General features: G+C 41.3%; 1 protein-coding gene across 1 annotated transcript in view; it reads left to right on the top strand.

Annotated features, from left to right (window-relative positions):
- MBP (myelin basic protein) overlaps positions 1–25,437 on the top strand; it is a gene marked incomplete at its 5' end in the record, with an annotated part of 93,026 nt that overhangs the window by 20,424 nt on the left and 47,165 nt on the right. The window contains one exon of the mRNA XM_084280301.1: positions 13,098–13,188. Within this exon, the coding sequence (XP_084136427.1) occupies positions 13,098–13,188 (91 nt within the window). The remainder of the gene's footprint in view (positions 1–13,097; positions 13,189–25,437) is intronic.

Genomic DNA, 25,437 nt, shown 5'->3' with positions numbered 1-25,437 from the left:
CATGCTATTATTTGCTTCTAAAGAAGCCGTCAAAGAAGAAAATAACGATTTTTATGTCGTGTCAGGTTTCCTGTCTCCTCGGCATTCTTGCACAAATGATCTGCATGGGTACTGATGGGGTACTTGCTCAAGACTTGGAGAGTGTGTGTACGATGTCTGAAGAAGCGCTGACTTCCTAAGGATTTTCAGATCACCTCCTCTCTGGCAAGATAATAAAGAACCATGACCTTGTTTAGTCCGTAAGAACATTGTGAAAGGGAAATGATCATCTAAGCAAGGCTCTGCTCCTCTGTTCCTAGCAAGGGATGCTGAAGTCAAAGCAAGCGCTGAATGGGAGCAGTTTCTATTCACGTTGGAGTCTGTATTGTGCAATTTTTCCATGTTACTGGGGTGGATTAGCTTTTGGGAGCTTTTTTCAGATTCTGCTGAGTTGTGCCTTATTGCTTTATGTTAACTAGGTGTATTGGCTTGTATTGTTTATTGTATGCTTTAGGGCAGTTTTCCAGGTTCGGTTTACGGAGTTTCTTGAAGAATGACTGACAGCTAGAATGTTTCAGAAATCTGTTAAGCTTCTCATTGGATTTTGCATTTTGTTGTTGGTAAGGTAACTAGTGACAATGGGAGAGGGATCCTTGTTTTGATCCGCTTCAAGCACCTCAGGCAAAATCACAGATTGTTATAATAGATGTTGTGAAATAGCTTTCTCAGAAATATTCAGAGGAACATTGTATACTTTTGTGTTTAATATTCCTCAGCTCTAGGGTGATTTTTTTTTTTTTTTTTTTAACTGGAACAGAGAAATACCTAGGGTTTTTTCATGCTTAGAAGTAAATTTATTTAGATATTGTTGACAGTTATCTACTAGCTCGCAATATCTATACTTGAGATACTTGCAGTGGCCTGCTGAAAGGGAGACAGAGTAGGGACCAGATTTGGATGTTAGGTAAGTCCCCAGGATAGCACTGTGTATGGATTTCAGAAAAGGAGTTGTTCCTGATTAAAGATTTTTATTTCAGATTTTTTCATTTAGCTTTATGTTGCTTTCTGGTAACTTTCTTGCTTAAGAGTTGATAGGCACAGTCTGTTTCTTAAAGTATTTTAAAATGTATACTAGTGGTAGTGCCAGAGGAATATTGGAATAATCCTTGGACTATTACCCCCTTGCTGCTCTTCCACACGGGCACCCTTGATAACTTAAAGGGGAGATGTGGTGCTTATCAAGCGCATTTATATGGCTCAGGGGCTGAGGAACCAAGGGCACAGAGGTCAAGGGTTTTCTTGATCCTCCCAATAGGGGTGTAGGGCTTGAGAGGGACTGCAGGGATCCTGGAGGCCAACAACTGATTACACAGCTGCTGCTGACAGCAGGGATTTGTTTTTTACAACCATGGGCACCCTCTCTCAGGATCAAGGACTGCTCAGAAGAGAGTGAATCTGTGGTGAGGAGAGCTTTAAACGAGGCACAATTAGGGAGTGAGATGATGACCCACAAGTGAGGATGTGATGGACTGAACTGGCAAGCAAAAGGATGCAGGGTGATTGTGTACAAGAAGGACACAACAGGGCTGAAGCCAGAGTCTCCATTAGACTCAAGGCTTTGTAAGACTTAGTACCTAGTTTTTGTAGTGTATTTTTTAAAGGTAGTCTTACAGTGAGGAACTCTTTTTGACACATTAGTATCTTGATAAAGTGATTCTTGATAAAATGGTCAATGTCTTGCCTTTCACATAACATAAAATAATGGAATGTCTCAAGTTGGAGGTCACCCATAAGCATCACAGAGTCAAACTCCCTGTTCCTTTACAGGACTATTCAGAACTAAACAATATAACTGAAAGCATTGTCTAGATGCTCCTTGAACTCTGACAGCATTGACAGTGAATGGAACATGAAGCTAGTAGTAGTAAAAACCAAAAGGTATTCTTACTTTTGTGCTCAAACTGTTGACCATAGAGGTTTTCAACACCGGTGGGGTTTCCTAGATGCACTTAGTTTTCAAATACAACAGAGAAACCAGACAGACTGCAGGAAATCACATCCCTGCTCTAAGCAGTTACCCTTTTCTGATCACTATTCTGTGCTGATGATTAAGCTTCAATATGTCTTCTACAAAATCATACATTTCTGAAGTGAATGGAGATTTTTTTGTTTGTTTGCTCGGGTTTTTTAATTTACATAAGTGGGAGTTAAAAGGTGTTGTACCAGTGTTTTACAATTACAAGGTCTTTTTGGCAGCTGTATCTGTTTCTTTAACTAACAAAAACTGTGTTCCATGCCAACTGTATTTCAAAACTGTTATTTGAAAAGAAATATTTATTTATGTTTTGAAAAGGCAATCACATTTTTATTATTTTGTAAATATCACCCCATAAATCTTGACATTTGAAAATATTTTAAGTGGTGTTTCTGTGTTTGTTTACCCAATGCAGAGGACCAGTGTTTTCTTCTGGGAGCACAAAGTAATAAAACATAGGGTTTTTTCAGTATAATCATAATATTGGCCTTTTTTAATCAGTTGGGGAAGAGGAGAGGCTTTTGTCATAAAGTTGAAAAGTCCCTAATTTTCTGTCTTGGGTGGATAGATGGGAATATTTGTATGAAGGCCTCATGCTGTGTGACTGGCAACAAGTTCACAGCAGCTTCCCCCTTAACCAGAGGTTGCGTAGCAAGCCTTGTTTCTCCCATTAAAATCGGGGGGTATATGTGGTAGATCGGGTCCAAGGGCCGGTATTGTTGAATTCTCTCCCTCCTCTCCCCTCATACTGTTAATAAAGATTATTTTTAGCCTCTCTCCCACCCCTCGTTCAGCTCTTTGGGGGCCCAACAAGCGTTGGCAGCAGCGCAGCTTGAGGGGATGGTAAAAGAGGACAGGGCTTAGGCAGTGGGACGAAGCTGGGGCCACTGTGGGGAGTGCACGTTAGTGAGGAGCTGAAACATCAGCTTTTCTGGGTTAAAATACCTTGCCGCTTTTGAAAGACAAAGATGTCTTTTTCTTAACAATCCACCACCCCCCCAAAAAAAAATCCCCAAACAAACCCCCTTTTTGTACAAGAAACATTTGATAATTTTATCACAGTGCAGAAACAAATGCATTAGTCAGTGCTGTCATCAAAATTTCCTTTGAATCTACAGGTCTTCGAGGTAAAGAATAAAAAAATATTTTAATATCAGGCAGCTTGTGTGTAAGGTTTTTTTCATACCTTTGGCCTAGAAATACCCTTTACAAAGCTAGAAACTGGCAAGTGACCTAAAGCAGTGAAAATTACCTTCCTTCTGAATCAGAATATAGAAAAATTCCCTTCTAAAATTAACTGGGTGGTATTGTATTTAGTTATTCTTTAAATTCTTGACAAATAAGTGTAAAAACAGCTTTTTAAATGCTGAAAATGTCTTGGTAGTTTTTAAGGAGTTGAAGGGATGTAATTTTCAATCTAAATTGCTTTTTTGTGAGCCTTCTTTCCACATGAGCTAAGACTTGGGAAATGAAAATTAAATCCAAGAAGCTGAAAGTCCATTTTTAGTGTGCAGTGGCAGTTGTTTCAGGGAATGCTTCCTACTCATTAAGCACGGAGGGGATTTGGATCGGTGTAATGTGTTGCAGTGAGGAGAACGGCAAGAAAAAGTTGTCTATCCTTTTTAGGCTTTTTTTTCTTCTTCTTTTGTTTTGTTTTTTTTTTTTTTTTTCTTTTTTCATGGTGCACTCAACACAAAACTAGCACTTAAAAGATACTTTTGTTGTTCAGTAAAACCGGTCTTCGACTACATACAGCAAGGACAGGCACATACCCTGGGGTGTTTATTTTGCAGACTGAAGGAATGGTTCTTGCGCTGTCCTGGTTTTCCCTGGGATAGGGTTAACCTGCTTCCTGGTAGCCAGTGTAGTGCTATCTGTTGGATTTAGGATAACAATAAATTTTGATAATGCGCTGAATGTTACAGCTGTTGCTGATCAGTCAAGGACTTTTCATACTGCACCACTAGTGAGGAAGCTGGGGGTACACAAAAAGCTGGGAGGGGACATGGCCAGGGCAGCTGACCCAGACTGGCCAAAGGGATATTCCATACCATATGATGTCTTGCTCAGGATTGGCTGGGAGGCAACACGGTTCAAGAACTAGCTGAGCATCGGCTCCTTGTGGTGAAAAATCGAGGTATACATGACTTCTTTTGCATATTCTGTAATTACAGTTATTATTACCATCATCGTAGTTTTCTGTCCTACGAAACTTACTTTCTTTTCTCTGTCCCATCCTGCTGGGAGGGAGAGGTCTGAGCGACTGACTGCGTGGTGGTTGTAGCTGCCTGCTGGGTTAAACCACGAGATGCGCGTAATGGAGCTAAGAATAAAATACCAGAAGTGAAAGTCTGGCCACCTTGCAGTCTGGTGTGCTGCTGGGGAACTGGGAAGAGCTGAGCTGTGGCGTCGGGTGCCGAGTTCCTTCTCTCTCTGTTTAGTTGGCATGATTATGCTTCAGCTCTCTGAAGCCCATATAGTCGCATGTGTTCCACTTTGCTTCTGGGGGCCTGTGGAGTCAACCCTTTGTTACTGACAAGAGAAACCTTATCTGTTTGCTCTTAACAAAGATAATGGTGGCTGCTGAGGCAGGATGTCAGCTGTGTTGGGTTTTGGTCAAAAATACCTGTCCACTGTCAACTGGAGTACAGCAGGCAGTGGAAGGTTTTCACAGCTGGGGGCCCAGAAAAGGAGCTGAAAAGGTGGCAGACTGGTTTGTTTCTAATAGTTTTGTGTTGTTCTTAGGCCTGATGCTTTTACAGTGAACATTTCTGAGGTGCTCTGTAATAATATTCATTTTATAATTTCTCTCAAAATATCTTCTAGGTAACGGGAGGAAGAAAATAGTATTTGATGCAAATGGATATTTGATTTTCACTCATTTAAGAAACTGAGCATCTTGTTCCTGGAGTACTGCAGGCATCCTGTTGTGTGATGAGGCACATCTGGATGCTTCCTAAGGCATTGATTTCCCGCACCCACCCTGCCTCCTCTGCACCCCCCTGCATAAGCCACAGGCAAATGCAGTGCCATAGAGCCAGTGATTGGAGGGGGTCTGGAGCAGGGCTGTACTCTCTCCTCTCAGTATCATGACATTGTAACAGCAGCAGAACGATTGAAGTCTCCCAATCATGTTCCTTTGTGGCCAGCCATGTCTAGTCAGCCCACAGGGAAGTGCTTGAAACTCTCTCTCAGGACCTTTGCTGTTCAGTACTGCTGTGCAGAAGGGTCTGAGTGCAGCTGTGCAGCCCTGCAGAAATCCTGGCAGCATTGCTTTGAGGCATGTCTGTAGTGCTGCTGAGTGCCATGCCGTGCCTTTGCACTGCGCGCCCCACGGAGAGCTGCCGCCTCTCTTACTTCTCTCTTCCAGTGGTTAAAAGGGGCAAATCAACAGGTTTGCTGCTACAGGCAGTCCTGTGTAGACACCTAATGAGGATTTGGGGATGAGGATCTTGGTGGCAAGCGTCCTGCAGACTGCTGAACTCAGCATGGGGGGTTCAATGTGCAAGGTTGAAAGGCATTTTTTTGCATTTACAGACATTTCAGGCTTTTTTTTGTAATCTTCCCTCCCTGACTAATGGATTGTTATTTTGCACTTTTTTAAGGGTCCTGGATTTGTTGGGTTTTATTCCTCTTTACTGTTGTGCATCATTCTGTAACTTGTTGCTGGTTTTTGCATCTGTTATGGTGTTAGCATAGATGGATTATTCAGATGCTTCAATGACTGTTTTTGTCTGTTTTTTCCCTGATGTATCAGAGATGACTATGAATTATTTTCAGATTTTATTGATAAACTAGAATACAGAAGCAGTTTCGTGAGTAGAATGAAGCAAGATTGCTTTTGTACACTTCTTCTGTCATTGCCCTTCAGAAAGACCTCATGGTGGCATTTGAAAGGTCGCAGTCTCCTGGGATTAGACACTGCCCTTGTTCAGTGCGTTTGTGAAGCCCTTTAGGAGGTAGATACTCTGAGAATTGAGGCTGAAGCATCAGTGTTGTGTTTATGACTTAAACCACTTCCTTTTCTGGAAAAAATAGAGAGTGAAATACTGTATTGTTCAGCATGTGGCAAAAATGAGTGTTCCAATGAAAGTTAATTAGCAAACACACAGTCTAGACAGGATAAAGGTGATGAGTGGACTGTGAAAGTATCGGTATTTGTATCTGTCACATTTCAGACTGTTCTGGAAATCTTCTTAAACACCTTTTACAAAAGAGATTTGCTATTGTGCTTGATGTCCAAAGTGCCTATTTTTGGTTTTGCTCATCAAGTGTTGTTATGGTTTCTCTTTGATTCATTAGGTCAGGAGCTGTGTCCATCAGTGTGCCTGCCAGATGCTGTTCACAGTGGCATTATAGAAAATACACCTGGGGTCAAAGCAGGCAGCATGTGGGCTTTAATAACGTTAATTTCAGGTCAAGTGTTGTGGGGGCTCCCAAAACTCGCTGTGTTATCACGCGCGGTTTTAGATCCTTATATTGATCTTTATGGTTTTCTCTTGTACGTGCCACTGCGCTGCTTGTACAGGCAGTGTGGTGGTGGGGGTGGTTGCCCTGCTCTGTAGGACTGGGGTGGGATTGGCAGAGGAGATAGCAAGTCATAGCTCTGTCCGTACTTGTCTGAATCGTGCGTGATTCGCGCTCAGGTTTCCTCTGTACGGTTTCAGGATTAACGTGCGCAGAGTGGAAGACGTGACAGGATTCTTGTTTCAGGTTGAAAATACTGACCTGGAGTGTGGTGGTGTGTCTTGTCTTAACTTGCAAATTAATTCCTTGCTGCTTTACGAGAATTCCTCATTCTGGCAGTGTCTTGGGGTACCTGCAGAGTAACACGTCACTCGCATGCCATTTCCTTTCCCTCTGCCCCCATGTATAGAGTACCTGAGTTTCTTGGGAGGGTTTCTGAGTTCATGATATTCACGGGAAGACCTCGATTCTTGCACAGCATTGCCTGTCCTGGTTCTTGTTTTGTTTTGTTTCCCAAACGACCACCACCAGTTCAGCACCAAATGCAGTTTGGCTCCACCTGTGATACAGTCACAGCAGTGCAGTCACTTGTTTTCTCCCTATCGCCTGCTCGATCCTCCTGCTTCTGCACTGGGACAACACCTCACAGACTGGTTAAAGCTAACCAGTCCCATACTGTGGATACATCTGTTGGCTTTCTCTGTTATGTTTTGAGATGAAGATGTTAAGTTAAAAAATACGAGAGCCCTAGCGCAGTCATTTTCTCAAAATGAAACAGAATTGTTATAAAAGCAATATATGCCGTGTTTTAACCCTTTTTGTAAGAACTTCTCAACAAACAGGAGTTTTTAAATGCCTTTCATAAATGGAGGGAAGCACATAGCAAAATTGTATGGAACTACTAATGAGGCACCTAACAAATGTTTTTGTTAGAATTCAGTGTTTTTACTGCAACTCCTCAGTACCTTATGGTTTTAAAACAGACTGAATGCATTTCCTCAAAGACCTGAATAATGTGTTTGAGGCATCTCAAACCTTTTCCAAAGGGTCTTATTGTCTGCCTTGGGGGTTAGAGCTGGAATTCCTTTTGTTTTAAAATTCTTCTGAATTTCTCTATCGGTAACATTAGCAGCAGTAGCACCAAAAGCAGCAGTACCGAAGCCAAAAGGAACAGAAAACTGTCTTTGGAAAACTCAACCCATTTTTCTTTCCATTGCTTGCTCTTTCTTTCTTTTTTCATTCTTTTACCTTATATCTCAGATAAGATTTTGACACATGTACAGGTACATATGAATAATCGCTCTATATAGAAGCTACTGAGTAGAGGACGTTTCAAGTATTGTACTTTAGAAACTGTATGTAAATTAACCTGAGAATATGAAGTATGCCAGAAAACTGTAGGTGATGATTGTGATTAGCCTGCTGCTTAAAAGTGTTACTGTATTTATCTAAAAATTTGAATCCTTTCCATGACTGGTGGGGACCGAAGAAGAAACTGACGTAGAAGTTCCTAGAACATTTTCAGGAGCTTGAAGCTGTAGAGATAACACAACCCCACCTTCAGACTGATGTTCTGAATGATGGCAGAAGTCTTCCTCATCAGAGTACGAATTAGCCAGTACAGCATTGTAAAATTTCTCCATTCACATTCTGTGCAAGAAGCTTGGTGCTTGCTAATATTTGTGTGAGATCCTGTATTAATGGAAAGGGGGTTGGAAGATCTCCACAGTTAAGAAGAATTGGTGGGTGAGTTCAGGAGGGTGTCTGAACATCCTTGTTAGCACAGGTCCAGAAAAGCTCTGTCCACCTGAAGGTGGCCAACTGCCGTTCCAAGAATCCTTGCTGTCAATAAGGGTTGCCCACAGCATCTGTTTGGCTGTGTTAAGCTGTGCCTGTAAATTCTTACAGTGGATGGGAGCTAAAGGCTTCAATACTGGAGGTCTCTTAGAAAGCAACAAGGAACTCTTGTGATAGTAATGTTGTTAGTATTTAATCTGGGGGTGCAGAACACAAGACAAAAGTGACAAAGAAAATTATCCCTGTAAGAATGAATCCTGTCCTGTCCTGCCAATTGCAGCAAGTATTTGGTATTTAGAGGAGTGTTTGTGCAGTTGACGCAAGACTTAAGATATATGGTGCTCAGTCATGTTACTGTCAGGTTTGGAAGGAGTACACATCCATGATTGAAAGGTTTTTCTTGGGTTTTTTCTTTCCTTGGAACTCTGTGGAATGTCAGCTATTGCTGTTGAGAAGAGGCAATGTATATAATGTCCTGAAGGTGTATTATAACCTGACCATCATACATGCATTGTGTGAATATTAAATGAAAGCCAGCGTGATGAAATTCAGGTGAGTAACACTGCAGGGGTGGGAGTTCAGGAATGTTTGGCCAAGTTCTTCAGATAAGTCTGGAGTTGCATGATATGGTTTAGATTAATATTGTTATTGCCTACAACAATTTACCCTTTTCCTAGTCTTTCAAAATGGAGGCGTATTGCCAGTTAAATCTGGGTTTATCCACTAGAAACTCTTGTCTGTATTTTGAGGCGGAGTCTGTTGTTTATCTTAGTTTCATAAATCTAGTGTAGGGAGGGAATCAAGCGTTTTCCCATGCCCCTGGCTGTGCCAGGTCTTGTGGAATTAAGTGGTAAAGTACAGGGAAGGTGACGTGCTGTGGAAGAGAAGGAACTGTAGGAACGGCTGTGCTGCCAAAGCAGCAGTTTCTGTACTCGGGATCTGTGGTGTGTCGCTGCATTTAGAACTTGGGATGTCTGTGTGCTACTTTTCTCAGCATAAAGGGAATGTCACTCTCTTCATTTGTGCCATCGGGATGGAACTAAACATATATTAGCTATGTATGTAATAAGAAAACAGAATAGACTGTAAAAGGCAGGACTGAGCACAGAGACAGTACAGATCTCTGCTTCATGCTGGATTTCGTTAATTCTCTTTTTCATACAGTGCTAATGCTTGCTGAATACTTGTCTGGTTTCTGATTTAACTTTTCTGTATGTCTTTCCTTTGCAAAATGTAGTCATTGAGGAACAGCTCTATGGTTAGAGGGAAAGAAACAAGCCCTTCCGAACTAGTATGCAGAAGTGGCAAGGTGGTTAAAAAAGTGGCTTGAATTCTCCAGGTGACAATTTTCCATTTCCAAGTCCTGTGTTTTCTTAAGGATACAGCTGGTTCAGGAAACATAGTACGCTTCACAGCACTTTTTAGCCTGACCTGTTACTGTAGTGCTTGCAGAACATGGGTCACTGTAACTCAGCATTTCTTAATATTTCCCATTTAGGTGAAGGTCATCTAAACAAGCACAGATAGCAGCAAAAGACAAATAGCCTTGCTTCTTACACTATTGCACATGTATATAGCCAGAATAGAGTATTTGATTATGCTCTTTGTTTGTTGCAGATATATTGATAGATACCCATTATTTGTATATTTACCTATCAAAATTATAAAACGTTTTGTAATGTGGGCCTGACTGGTGGGCACGTGGTGGATAATTGGACAATCGTCGAGCTGAGTCACAGGGCATTAGTGAGCAGCTACCACAGGAAACTGGGCCAAAAATGTCTTGCAAAGCTGTGGCAGATTATAATGCAATTTGTAGTTTTTATCAGAGCTGAGTCAAGGGCATATATATATATACATAGTCACATATATACAGGTCACAGAATCAGAGAAAGATTTGGGTTGGAAGGGACCTCAAAGCCAATCTAGTTCCAACCCCCTGCCACAGGCAGGAACACCCTCCCCTAGACCAGGTTGCCCAAAGCCCCATCCAGCCTGGCCTTGAACGCTGCCAGGGAGGGGGCAGCCACAGCTTCTCTGGGCAGCCTGTGCCAGGGCCTCACCACCTCACAGGGAAGAATTTCTTCCTTATAGCTAATCTAAACCTACCCTCTTTCAGCTTGAAGCCATTACCCCTTGTCCTATCACTACACTCCCCGATGAACAGTCCTTCTCCCACTTTCCTGCAGGACCCCTTTAAATATTGGTAGGCCATAGTTAGTTGTATTATATATGTCTATCTGATTTTATAACTTTTATAAAATTATAGAAGTATTTCTAGTCTGTGACGAGCTGTTATGATGCTGTAAATGCTGGCTTGCTACTTCGGTGTTTTATGGTATTTAGGAGCATGAGTGGCCTGGTTTATGTACAAAATGCAACTCCAATGTGCTTTGGTAGTGATCTTGATTTCTTTCCCAATGTCAGAATGCCTGCAGAACAGGACACATGCTCATTGCTTTTTCTGAAATACAGGTTGGAAGCCTTAGTTCAGAGGAGGGTCTAAGCACATTGAGAATTCCCATCTCATCTCAAGAACCTGCACCTGAATTCCATTTTACTGAAAATTTTTGTAGTGGTTGAGGAGACACTATTTTGGTGTGGGGAGAGAGGCATTTGGTGAATTTAGGTCAATAAAATACTTACTTGATGCTAAAATCAGGTATAATTTCTAGTTCTTGGGGACTGATACTGTAAAATAAACCTACTTTTGCTCTTCTAAACTTGCATTGAGTGCTCAATCTGAAAGTAAGAGCTAGATAGAATTACATTTGCTATGTTCTGTACAAAGAGCCTCTGTTTTATAACAAACTGCAAGCACTTTGTAACTTCAGGTAAAGAATCCCTTCTGGCACAGCTCAGACAGTGTAAGGGAAGATAGTTTCACTTCTATTCATAGATTGGAAGGATAGAGACACTTAAGAATTTTCTAGGACACTTGAAAAAGGAAGGAAGCAACTGGCTAAATCTGGTCTTCTGAAATGCTGGTTTATAATATTCATAATATACTTGTTTTAGAGCATCAGGATCATTGATTTGCAGTGATGTTTCTTGTATTGCTTTTGGTAATATGGATATTTGATATGCCAGTAATAATGTGCCATGTAAGTTTTTTAGTACAAATTACAAAGCATCTTTTTAAAGTTTAAATCTTGTGTAAGAAGCCATACCAAGCAGATTTACATCCAACCCTGCACTGTCATGGTTTAGACTGATACATCACACAACTTTCTTGTCAACATCTTGGAGCTGACATCTGTCAACACCAACATTGTGGCTTACCCAGGCAGTAGACAGCACAGCTGCTGCGTAGTTCTCCCCAGTGATTTAACTTGAACCAAAATATCCTGGGATGCCTACCTCAGTTTGGGTTAACTGGTGTTAACCTTGGGAAGATGGAGGGGAGCATCTGCTAAAACTGACTGTCTCCTCAGCTTTAAGAGATACATAGCTGACGGGTTTTCTGTCTGGGATGTTCAAGTTGGTGCCATGAGTGAATCTCCTCTTCTGCAGGTGTTTCTTCCTCTGAAGCTCAGTTAACTCCTTTCTTTCCTCTTCTCTCTGCTTTCTCTAATTTGTGTCTGCTGCTGTGAGACATCAGTAGGATTCCTGGGTCTGTCTTCCACTTTTTTCCTGACAAAGCTCACTTGTCTTACTTCAAAGTCTCTTCAGTTTATGTGCCCTAAGTTTGTACTTGTGTTCTTTAGGAACGTAATCTACCTGTTGTCTTTTATCTTCTGTGTGGTTATTAATAAGGAGAATAAGAAACCACTTAATAGTTTGGGAACATGCTATGCTTCTGAGGGCAGAACCAGTCATTTTCATGGACAGATTGTGTAGCAGCATGTTCAAAACCTGAGTCAGAATCGTACAGGGCTAATTTCTCCAAAACATCACGCAGTCTTCTGAATAGAGCATGGGCTTGAATGGAGCAATATCTGTCCTTTAAAAAGCTTTGGCATGGTGCATTTCTCTTATTTTCCTTCCTCAACTCGTAGTCAACTCTTCCCAGTAATATTTAATACTGCATACGTCACTTCATATCCATCACTCAAGAGTTGGCTACATAAGCAGTTTGCTCTCTGCACCGCTGCGCGCATGCGTATACATTTCTCTTGAGTACCAAAGGAAAGCGTTTTGGAAACATGAGTTACTTTTTCTGTAGTAGAAGTATAAATATTTAAAACTCTGAGTTTCACAGCTTATGTTTTCTTCAGTATTTTCTAGCTAGGAAATGAAATGCTCTGACTTCTGGCAATTTAAGCACTGAAGTTGTTGACTTATCTCTGGGCCCAGCCTAACACCAGGCAGCTAACTGGAGATTTGCTTCAGCAATAAATAACTAACTTGTTCTTTAAACAGCAAGTACATGAGTTAGTTAAAGACTTGAGACTGCTACTAAACAACAGCAGCTGTCTCTCACTCTGTAAGAAGAAATATTAATGTGCTGTATTCTGGTCTTTGGGTTCACTAAATCTACTATGGAAGATGTCAATAGAAAATTAAATACGAGGAGGAAAGCTGGAAACTTGTAAGCTTGTCATGGTTTTTAAGATCTGTCTCTTATTTAGATGTCTTCTCTAATCCTCCATTTTATGTCCTCTAATCAGATTCATTTTTTTTTTCTTTTTTTCTGAGAGTATTTCCCTTCAATGTTTTGCAAAACCACATATGTACAGCAAAGATATACCAAACCCCTCTGTGTTAATGCTTTTGTATTCATTAAGAATGTAATGTGAGCACAGTTAAGAAGTTTGAAGAATGCTTTTGGTTGATAACTATAAAAAAGACCTAATCTGAAGACATGTTTGTTTTGCAGAATGCTGAAACCAAGGTGGAGGAAGCAGCTAAAGACAGCCCGAAAGCAGCTAGACTAACACAGCAGTCTTCAGAGGATAATGAAGTATTTGGTGAGTTACTCAGACAGCTGGAAAATGTTGTTTGATGTGTTAGTTCAGTAAATTAATTTCCACAGAGCCCTTGTGATCTACTTGATATTGGTGAAGTATCTGGGTATGGGCTGTACAGTTCCACAGTGACCTAGAAAGGTTGGAGGAAAGAGCCAAGAAGAAAACAAAGAAGGATCAGAGGTCTAAAATAAATCATCTCTGAAGAAAGATTTGGTTACCACAGAGAAGATAGATGGAATCCAGGTCTTCAACAATATTAATGATGTATGCAGTAAGAGGGAAAATAAACTTTTCTCTGTCCATGATGGATAGGACAATCAGTGGATTCTACAAATTGCAGGAAGATTTGACTGAAAGTTGGGAAGGAAAATCCTACAATGAGTACTAAAACATTGGGATACATTGTCTGTGAAGTGTGGAGGTTCATCATTCTGGGCCTTTAAAAACAGCTTAGACAAGTAACTGCCTAAACCTACGTAATGTACTTCATCTTGTGGCAGGATATATGATGTTTGAGGATACTTGGAGACCTCGATTTTAGTTGAGCTCTTCTTGAGTTTCCTGTAAATTCATCCCTCCCTCTATAGGCTTTGTTGGTAGTTTTACTATTTGATCTGAAAGCTGTATTTGGCATTTTCTTCTGTATTAAGATTTAGAAAAGAGCAAAAGAAGCTTTATTATTCCAACTTTATGTTGAATTTATTCTAGTAGAATTCCAATTTTAAAATTCTAATTAAGAATTGGAATTCTACTAGAATAAATTAACATTAATGCAGGAGAGGTTAGGGCAAAGCTGAAACTTTATCAGTTGATGTAGTATTTATGTTATGGTGAGGATCACAAGATCTGCAGAAATCATGTGGATTTTATTAACGCCAACTAGGTTGAAAACTTTTGGATGAGTCAACTATTTATGAATACAGTAAGGATTTTTTTCTTCCAAGGTACTAAAGGAATGGAGCATGGATAGTTAAATCTCTCTTACTATGTATGGAAATGATGCTTGTGCCCAATTAAGCTGGCTTTGTTTATCTCACAGAGGAAAGCTGATTTTAATGTAGCATGATGGGCACGCGAGCCTGAATTGCTGGTATGAATGTTTCCAACACTGATCGTGGAATGTCAATGTCTGAGGAATCCACAAGTGGACTTTAGAACTAGGTTGAACTTTATTAACTCAGTGGTGAGGCTATTACCTCATTTCCTCTACATCTGCTGCACCGGTTATTTGCAGTAGATCCAGTGTTTCTGGTTACGGAGCCCCACGGCGCTGTGTAACGTGCATCTCAGCCTCTGTCACTTCTCAATTCAGACCCCTCTAGTTTTCCTTCGGTGAGAAGGATGAAGACAGCAGAGCAAGGAGACGTCTTTCTGCCAGCAAAATCTCAGGCTTTTAAGGCTTTTTACTTTCTGATCATTTGCCCCAAGTACCAGTGAATTAAATTGCTAGTTAGGCAAGCTGGTGATCCATATGGAGACTGTGAACTTAAAAAAAAAGTGAATTTCAAACCATGAAGTAGACTGAGATCATACCCTCACTACAAATTGTTTTACAGATTCAGGAAGGTCGATGTGCAGTGTACTACCTGTTCTTTAAAGCTAATGATTTACTAACAAATTGCTAAATCATTCCATGTTCTGAATCTGTGAATTGAATTGCTTATCTAAGATAAGCCAGTGGTTAACCTTTGCTAACTTGGCACCGCAAGGAAAATGACTTTCCAACGCCAAAACCCGTCAGACTATATAGCATCTTGTATCAACCCTTTTACCACTTCACAAATGAATGTCTGGTTTGCTTGAGTTTTTTTTTAAGATTAGATGAAAACAGCAATAAAAGAAGAGAAAATGTGGTGCAAATTGAATCCGTGGTCTTCTTTTTCACCCTGGTCAAGTGAGAAAATCAGAGTGAACTTGAAGGCGCAAAGGAAACCGCTTTAGTGTGAGGTGCCCTGAGAGTCAGGGAGGACGTTTTGGCAGATACAAGTTTTATGTGTGTGAGAACGACACTGTTGCATGTACCTGCTTTTGCCTGCAGTTCTGGGCAATTTCTGAAGGTGTTCAGATCTGTCTCATGTCATAGGGGATAAATGATGAGCCCAGAACAGTTTTCCTTAGGTGAGTTATTTGTTGCCCTGTGACTTAAATGATTAGATTACAGACCCAGCTCAGTTATTCTCCTTCTGGCTTGGTCTATTTCAGGCTGTCCTTCAATATCTGTCTTCTTTTTCTCCCCAGTGACATTAATTATACCGAGCATCAAGTTATGCTGGTTAATTTATAGCTCCAACTTTGACTCGAATCTCTCCTCTGAAGAATTTCAAATAGCCTCGGGTCCCTTTGAGAGGGGGCAGCGCAGCCGTCCCTCCCACCCACGTCTGTGTTTAGTTTATTTGTTCTCCACAGAGGCCGCTTTCCCCAGCTTTCCCTGGCCGATGCCACCCCCTACAGAAAGGTTAGCACAGGCACCAGAGGCGTCAATTCCTGCCCGGCAAAGCCACCGAACCCACTCTTCAAGAAAAAGGGGGAAGCACCCCTTGAGTGTGGGAAAGCCTTGGTAGGTGGGTGTGCATCGGGTCCTGAGAGGAGCCACGCCCCCCCCACTCCCCCCTCCCCGAAAGCACTGGGCTGTCCCTCTTCGCTGAGCCGCCCGGTGGCAGCAGCTGCCAGTCCCTGGCAGCCACCGCAGTGCCTGGGCTGGCAGGTCAGAGGCTCTTCGGCAAAGGAGACAGACGTCTCTTGCTTTGCTCTTGCCTGTCCTACCACACCTTCTCCCCACCATCCCCCCTCCCCAACCCCCTCGCCTCCCATTGTTGCTGACAATGTGATTTTTCAGGGAAAAGGAACTTTCTGTACTAAGGGCAGCGTGGAATAGATGCAGCTGCTAGAGACTGTCACACACACGTTACCTGAGGAAGCTGTCCTCCTTGACTGCAGTAATATTTCTTTTGGAATTGCTTCCAGAGTCAGTATCCCTGTTAGCTGGGTGCAGGTCTGGAGCATATTGATTGAAAATGCTGCTGTGCTAAAGAACCAAACATGGGTATCTCTTGCAAGTCTGCTAGACCCAATAGCATTCTTCACAGATACAAGCAAGGGCTGATCAAGTACTGTGGAGGGTCTTAGTTTCCATCTTGGTCTTCATATGAGTAAGATCTGGGAATTCTCATTCTTGAGGGTTTTGGGTTTTTTTTTTTTTGCATTTCTCTTGTTTTTGTACTGAAATGTTTTTCCCAACCACGAAGCCACATTGTACCAGCAGCTTTATGAAACAAACAGTCAAGTCAGGTAGGTTGTGTGTTTCAGAGAGCTAATTCTCCAAGGTGATGAACTTGTCATGCAGGAGGATATCGTGGAGAAGTGGAGCAGAAGGGTGAGGATATTGGAGAGAAAAGAAATCTAGTCTACACAGTGATGGTATTTGTAACTATGAAATTCTGAATTAACAAGAGTTAGTTTTGTTTGTCCTTTGAAAGGATTTTCTTGTGACATCCGAGAGAGTTCTGTTGTCTGATTTATACTGAATATAAATCTGTGGTGTAGTACTAGAATGTCTTGCTTGCTACAAACTTCTGTTGAACTTGCACGTAGTCAACATTGTCTCTGTGGCAACCAGTATTAAGTCAGAAAAGGATCGTGAATGACATCAGCCCAGGAGAGAGAAGAAAATTCTTGGGTAGAGTGGTATGCGTTTAAAGTGGATCAGGAGGTGTCTGCTGACCTTACTTCCAGAAATAATTTTTAGAAGCTTATTAGATCTGTTGGTGCTCTACAGCTGTGAGGGAAAAGCAGGGGGTAAACTGCCCATCATTCAGGTAACGGTGAGGATTGGACCTTCCTTTGGGGCAACCCCTTAGTGTATTAACTTGGAGAAGGACAAATGCAGCTTTTGTTTAATACTGTTTTTTTCCAGGGCTAGGGCTGAACCAGCATAAAATTACAGGTAAGGAAAAATTCTCCATGGGGGAATTGTGATGTGTTGACAGCATATACCCCTTTCTGATAGCAATGAAAGGTCACAGTGTACTAACGTTTCAAGGTACAGTAAGTCTTTATCTTCCCAAATAGGAAAAGTTTCATTTCTATCCAGTAAATCAGTTCTAAAATTATATCTTGTGGAAGTGGCCGTGGTTATTCATGGCTTAGTGCTTTCCAGTGATCCCTGCTGTGTGGATGGAGCTGTACTGTGGGGTGTTGGGGTTTATTTGTTGTTGTTGGATTTAGTGGGATTCTGTGTGGGTTTTTTTCTATTAAAATGGCAAAATGAACTCCCCTCCACCAAAAAAAAAAGAGAAAAAGATCAGAACTGTAGAGCTTTTCTTTTCTTACATTTAAGCAGGACTGGTAAGCTTTGTTCTGAGCGTGGCAAAGTGCCACTGAGCACAGCACCATCCGTCATTCTGCTGTTTCTAATTGCGGGTCTGGGTACATCCTGAGGTACCTTTTGCCTGCAGAGCCCAGGGGTATAGCCAGAAAGTGTACATTCAGCACAGTTCCACAGCGGCCCTGGCTGACCCTGATTCATTGCTTATGCTGACGCCTGCTGCTGAGTCCTACGCAGAATGTCCTGCGGATATTTGTATAACCCTGTGCAGGTTGAAGAACTTCTGGCTCCATGAGATTTCCATCTCTAATGGTTTGACAGATGTAGTCACGCTCGCTGTTGGCCTCCCTTCACCACGGTAGGACACAGGTAGCTGCAGTTGCTGCAATTACCCTGCATCCACACATAGTGCATTTTGTACACTATGTATCAAATACCAGTTTTCGGGGTTTTTTTGATTCAGCTGGGGATTACATGTTGGTATATACAGTCTATTCTCCCAAAATAATAGACAGCATCATGTCTTGCAAATTAGCAAGTGGTTGTGATGCCTCAGAAAGCCAGAATCAAAACTCAATAGTCTTGGTGACTATTAAGTAGGTATTCTTTATTGCAGTGCCAGGGACACAGGGGATCGCTCCTCCAAATGTGTGCGCCCATTAAAGCCAAATTTCTCATATTTATACCAATTAACTCTACAAATTCATTATAATTTCGAAGAACAGGCAGGGTTATGCAAATTATTTCCAGGAAGTCATTTATATTAATTCCTCCCAGATAGAGCATGCTCAGTGACACTTAGGGGGTCTTCCTTTGGTCTTCAGGGATGAAGGCTGGACATCTTCATCGCTCTCAGCACATGCTCTTTATGTTTCTTCTCCATGGCTATCTGAGCTCAAAAACACATTCCTTTTTGCTGAAAAAAAGATATACTGTCTCTTAATTGGTCGTTAGTCTCACTCCCCTATCTTCACTAGCTTCAAGGCTGTTGCACTGTTATGGCTAAGTTTTGTAGCTGCTTTCACGAAACAGCTCACACAGCTACAGCCATATTCCAAACCAAATATATTCTTAAAATACACAGATTAAAGTTATATTAATAGTCTCAAGCTACATCTACATCAATCTATTCAGCGTTATTGTATTTCATTCAATCAGTTGTACAAAATACACTTACAAGGTGGTTGTACAAAATAAACTTATGATTGTGTACAAAAACACACTTACAATATATGATTGTGTGTTATATCGGTATGGATTTCACTCTTTTTTTGTATCCATTTTTGCCTTTTGATTCTTGTTTAAACAAGCTGGAAGGCATTTAGCAGCTCCTGCCTGCACAATGCCTTTATGCATGGAGGTGATGCAGTGGTGTCAGGAGCTTGCTAAAAGCTGAGGGTTATTGTAGTTCAGTGACCTTCTTACTGGGAAGCATCTTTCTTTGTAAACACAATCAATTGTGGGACACAAGTTATGACTTTAATGCAAAGTAATGACGAGCTTACACAACAAAATCAATCTGGTGAGACAGCAAATTGTCCTAAAATAGATGTTATTACCACGGTGCAGTTATTGCCTCTTGCATGAGAGGTAAATAGGGGAATTCAGACTCCTGTAGTTTTTTCATTATAAGCTAAGTAATGATTCTGTTGTTCCAACTGTCCACATATTTCCACTTGCCTTCACCATCTCTTTCCTTTCCCAGTTTCTTGCACGGCTGGGGCTGTCTGCTTCCATCCAGACACCACTGCTTTATCAAAATTACACCAGCAAGACTGAATTAATTTTCTGAGATGAAAAGAATATATTTACATTTTATCAAAGAAAAAATAATAATTAAAAAAAAAGTTGGCATTTTTTGGGCAGGCATTAGAAGTAGGGTATAAGTATTGTTCACACCTTTCTTTTTTTACTGTGTTTTTTATACCCAGCTGAAGTTGTGGTTTGTTTTTTTGTGGGGTTTTTTTTTGTGTTTGGTTCTGTTGGGTTGTTTTCTTTTCAAGAAAAGGGCTGAAACTTTGATCTTGCAAGATCTTGTGCATCATAAAATGCTTTTTGATAACTGTGTAGGTTTCCTTGCCTAGTTTATGGACAAGAGAAGCTGAAGAGTAGAGAACTGCTATGGTGGAAAGAGATCCACAGGATTTCAGAGCCAGCAATTGGAGAAGTGGTGGGATTTTTTTTTTTGTTACTTTAATTTTTGAAGCTTTTTCTAAAGTATAGGTCCTTGCATTTTGATATCAGTTCCATAGTTGGTTTGGTTAGGGCTCTTTTTTTATGGGTTTTCTTTTTTTAACAGTAGCATTCGAATGTATCTTTTTCTGGCAACCATCTGATGCTTTCAACAAGTAGCAGTAGCTCTTGGATTCCTAACTAGTTAATATACCATTATAATTAGTGCACTGCTATACAGTAGCATCTCAACCTTTAAGGTTACTTTTAGCACAGCACTCATGTTTGCCGTTGAATTAATACAGAAGCTCTTAAGGGCATTTTATCAAGTCCGATCTGGTATGGTTTCTCTTTTTTTTCCTCATCTGTACACATGCATGCTACTAGCACAACTGAGGTCTGGGGCTTTCTGCTTTCATAGGGACTGGATTCGTTAGCGTGGGCAGGGACCTGATGCCTGCTACATTTTTATCAGTGCAAGGCTCATGGGCACAATAACCGTATAATAAATGACTTGTTCATTATTTTAATGCTTGCTATACAGTGTACAGGATCTGATGAATTTTTTTTCTCCGTGTTTATTCAGTGGGTCTGGGTTTGAGATGGGGAGAAGCACAATGGGCATTTGCCATCCTATTGTTATCCAGAACACACATTGTAGTTGATTGTAAAAGTGAGGATGGCTAAGGGTGGTCTACTGTCACATGTTGCTGGGTGGTGATATGAGGCCTTTGGCTAATTAGCCAGCCATGAAAACAAGTTACTCTTTTCTCAGTCCAGTGTATTTTGTCTTCTTTGTCCTGTTAGCAGGCTGCAGCCCAAGGGAGTATTCTGTTTGCATGGAAGAAACAGAGTCCTTAGTGTTCCCCGTCACTGATCCTTATGTACCATCATCCAGTTTGGTTATGGCAGGATTTTATCTGTAAACGATTTAAAAGTGCTTCTGAGAGATCTTTATTTTGGGGAAAGGAGACGGGATGTTGCAGTTGTCCCATTTCCAGTTTGTGGAGGCTGAATAAATACTCAGTTCTGGTTTGAGTGGAATAAGAAGCGGAACAGTCCTCCGTGGGCCAACCGATCTTCTGTCATGTTAGCTGAAACAGATGTTGTCATTAAAGTTTAATTACGATGTGACTCAGATTCTAATGCAATAGCTAGAAGAGAGCCAGAATGAGTTTTTGTACAGTCTTTTAGGAGGATACAGAAACACCAGCTGAGATTGATAATCCTTTTGTGTTGTAAAAAAATAATCATATGAAAGCCACCAACTCTGGCATCCTGCATAATAAGAATTAGGGTATTTCCTTGGGTAATTCGTAAACCAAATTTGAGCCAGAATAATGTCCTGTTGCAAGAATTGGATAAAAATGGCAGTGGAGTCTCCTCAAGCTTTCAGTAGTCAGTTATCCCAGTTAAAAAGAGGCACTTCGATGATGGTCTAGCCCTGCCAATTACCTGATTGTGTGACCAGGCTCCATTAGGCTGCCCACAGCATGTGTCATGGGGAGGGATCCTAACACAGATTATTATTTTTTTTCTTGCCTGAATGCAGAATACAGAATACAGAAACCAGGAGGAAAAGGGGATACAGAGTATTTAGTTGGTGCTTTCCCATCCAGTGTGCTCTGGATTGGGTGATATTTCAGTTCCTTGTCAGGATCAGATGGGCCTGAGAAATTCTGGCTTGGATTTCTTAGGGGTACTTCCCATTGACACTCCCATTTAAGCCTCATTCATTAGCAATATTGTAATTAGCTCCATTGACTTTGGGAAAACTATAAAGACAGTGGGTTGAGCTTAAAAATCAAAAAATCATCCACCTCACCTTCCAGATGTGAAGGGGTAGGCTGGAGTATGGAAAGAGCTCTGGATTTTCTGATGTGCAAGGTAAGGTGTTGCCTGAAGAGTGTGCGGAAGCATCTTAGCTGCATCCTCTTATCCAGCAGCAGCTCTTCTCTGAAAGTATCAGACTTGGTACATGATGGGTGTAGCTCTGGAAGGGAGAGCCAAGCAGCAGTAAGCCCGCTGTGAAAGGATTATGGAAGTACAGAATGACAGCACACTGTGAACGCTCCACGGGAGCTGTTTTGGTGGTGGCCCTGACAAAATATTTTTATAACTATGCTGAGTTAATCTAAATTATTCATCAGCCTAATGTATGACATTTGCAGCTGTGTCTGCAGGGCTGATAATGAATCTGGTGGTGGTGAAGAGTGAAAGCAAGAAGGAATGCAAAGGTTTCGAATGAGTGAATGGGAATTTGGAGGGCTTCCCCTTGGCACTCCCACCTCTGTACCTTGGAGCTCTGTGAAACTTCAGGGCTCCGGCACTGTGGCAGGCAGCACATCTAACCCAAACTTCAAATTATGGCGCTCTCTGCTACACCTTTGCTCAAGACAGCTGAGTCTGGTTTGGCTTAACTCCTTCAAGCACATAGCTTGGCGGCACTTGTGCAGCAGTTCAGTTTTGTGGGCGTGACGGTGTCCCTTTAAGTGCTGACAAGGAGGCACAGAGCAGAAATTCACATCTGAGGTATCTATTTTTGATGAGGAAAATAGAAGTGAAAAGGACTAGTATTGACTGGTGTGCACACACTGGTACTTGTACAGAAACATCCTGGTGGTGACAAGACTGCAGTTGCTTACAAGCCTTGCGAGGAGCACAGAACAGCCATGATAATGCTGTTCTTTATTTTCCGTGCTGTTCAGAGCAGGCTCCCTCTCTAGAGCCTTCCCTATGCTTCCCTTCCCTCTTGCCAGTGAAAAGCTTGGCTTTCTCTAGGCCTTTTAATTTCCCACTTAATTAGAAGGAACTTGTTTTCAACTGGGTAGAAACTATCTCCATCAAAGCAGGAACTTTAAATTAGTCCCAGTGATTTTTAGTAGCTGTCTTCCATTGTGACTTTTTTTTTCCCTTTTTGAGCCTTTTAGCTGTAGCGTCTTAAAATTTCTGCTGTGCCTGATCTTAACCATGGAAAACTAGCAATCCCTCTGGTAGTGCTGACAAGGAGAATTGCAGCAGAAATCAGTATTTTTAAAGGCTAAACTCAGTTTTTTGTACGAACACGTGTATGGACACTATTGCAAAAATACTTCTAAACCTCTGTGTATCTGAAGTGACTTCAGTAGAAACTGGCTACGGACAAAAGAAGTTCACAAGAGTTCTCAATTTTATTCAGAAAGTTCTGTAATAGGGTTTTCATTTTAACCTTTGCTTGTGGAAAAGTGACTGAATATCCTCTTTGAAACAAAAGCAGTTGGTTTTGGACAACGAATTAAGCCACCACTCAACATCACCGTAAATAGACTTGGATTCACTGCACTCAGTGGAGACAAAATTAAAATATTGATGCTTCTAAAATACGTACTTAAGGTTCAGCAAACTGTTCCTTCCTTGAAATAAGTGGAGCTCCCTGAGTGTTTATCAGGATGTGGTGATCCTATTTACTTTGATTTATCTACCTCCTGCTTTTTCGGCACAGTGACGCTCCTAATTTCAGCAGAGTGGTGGTTAAGCCCAAATTCCTGCCAGGGAAGATGCTGATCTTAGGTCTGTGGTAGACAAGACCTCGGCTCAGCTGGCAGGCTGGAGGAAGCCATCTTCTGCACCAGGCATCCTGTACACCACTGAGGTGGCTTCAGGCAGAAGGACGTTTCCCTTTTCCTGTCTGCAGAGGCCTTGCAGCCTGAAGCCAAATGGGAGAAGTAGAGAATTTCATTCTTGAACTGTTGGAGGACTGTTTTACATGCAGTCCTGATGTTTATTGCTATGAGTGGGCTAAATCTTCTGCAAAGCCTTTTCAGGTGGGATCAGTTCTAGATTAGTTCTAGTTTTGTGCAGAATCTACTTGTTCACCAGGTCTAAAATTTTCCACTGGTAAGGTGAGGGTATGGCATGAGCAGGACTTTGTCACGTTAGTAGCATTTTTCTGTTACCTTTAACTTTCTTTCAGGCTGTCCTTTGTTTTGTGTGTCACGTTCAGTCTCATATATAAACTGGCCGTTCTTTAAATGACCACCAGAGCCTCTTGTTTGCTCTCCAGATTTTGTTGCTATGGTATCGTATTCCTTCTGCATTTGTTAACATGGGAAGTCCCATTACAAAATGGGATGAAACGGAAAACTTAAGATGCATGGATACCAATTATACAGCAAACCTAATTTCAGTCTGAATCCCCTTACTCAGCATTAGATATGAATTCTGAAAGTTTACTTATTTCCGTTTATTTGCCAAAATTTCTTGAAATATTTTTGCTATGTTTCAAGAACTATCTATCTTGATAGGAAGAACTGAAAGCAAATTTGTTTCAAAGTCCATGCTGAAATAAAACCCTCAGCCAAAAGTGATTATCAAGACCCTTGAAAAACTGAAAGCTTCCCTCTTATTTTTCCACAAAATTACTCTGCCCTTGCTTTGAGGGGGTCAGTGACTGGCTGACATCATCATGAACTGCAGAACCTACCAGAGGACAATGATAAATAAACGATAAACTAAAGAGAGGAACTTCCCTAGATTTCAGCAGAATTAGGAATATGTTTTAACGCTTTGTAATACTATCCAGATTTTGCCATAGATATTTTGGTGCATCTGGGTTTAAACTGAGAATCAGAAGATGGAGCAAAATAACTGTTTCCCACTTTTTCCCTCTGTGACCAGTCCTCCTGGGCTCTAGCAGAGAGGTGTTCCCTCTGTTCCTATGTGCCAGCAACAATAAATCCAGCTTCTTTTTCAAAATCTGTGCTCACCCTGATTGTAAGAGTCTGTATTTAGTGGCCTGTTGTGGGAGCAAACCTAATTACAGGATTTTCTGGAAGTGAGAAGCTCAGGATGTGATGCATGCATGTTTGGGACTTTTTCCTTTTTAACTGCTCTAATTATTTACATGGTGTGAATGTTTGGTTTTGTTGGGTTTTTTTTTACCTCTGTTACTGAAGTACCATAATCCAAGTGGAGACTCATTTCTAGCATTATTTCAGTTATTACTCATACCGCAGTAGCACCTGGTCGAGGACTGAGACCTTGCTAAGCCTACTGATCTATAAATGTAATGAGGAGACGGTGAGAAGGTTCCTCTGTACCCATTGCAGCAAATTCCTGTTCCTCCTAGTAAGTACTTCCTCTGCCAGACCAACTACTCTTGCGCCAAGGGGTTCGTTGCTCTCCTAACTGTCGTGCAAGAAGCAAATCGCTCTGGTTTTTACAGCTTCAGGATAAAGCCTGGCGTACTTCAGAAAACTCAGTAGCAGAGTCACACCACACCAGCTAACTCTATTCTGGTGCGTGCTCCAGAATATATACATTTTGTAGAGAGAGGGAAGCACCCTCTCCCTGTTTTGTTCTGTACAGTGTTAAACCACTGCAGCTCTGTTGGTGACTTCTCACCGAAGGCAAACACTGAAGCTATTTCTCTCCCCAGCCTTTCTCATCAGCTGTCTTTTTATATTGACTTGTAATTTTTTTTTTTTTTTAATAATTAGAAGGGGTGAAAATATATCTCTCGAGTTACATTTTTTCCCCATCCACTTTTTATTTTTTGTTTAACATGTGTTCTGATTACAGATGTCCCCTGCGGTGAGAATGCGAGGCCTTTTCTAATGTAGTTTCTTAGTTCCCTTGTAAAATGACCCTTTTTTAGCACTGCTTAAAATTCATAACCTATTACGACATTTCTGAGCCTGAATGTTCCTGCCATTTATTTGCAAGATTCTGGTAAAAAGAAAATAAGATAAAGAAAGAATGCAGAGCTGCCCCCT

This window comes from Gallinula chloropus (genome assembly GCF_964237585.1).
Source record: "Gallinula chloropus genome assembly, chromosome: 2".
In the NCBI taxonomy this organism is placed as follows: domain Eukaryota; kingdom Metazoa; phylum Chordata; class Aves; order Gruiformes; family Rallidae; genus Gallinula; species Gallinula chloropus.
The sequence above is the reverse complement of the archived record's forward strand: the minus strand, read 5'-3'. Positions and strand labels throughout refer to the sequence as shown.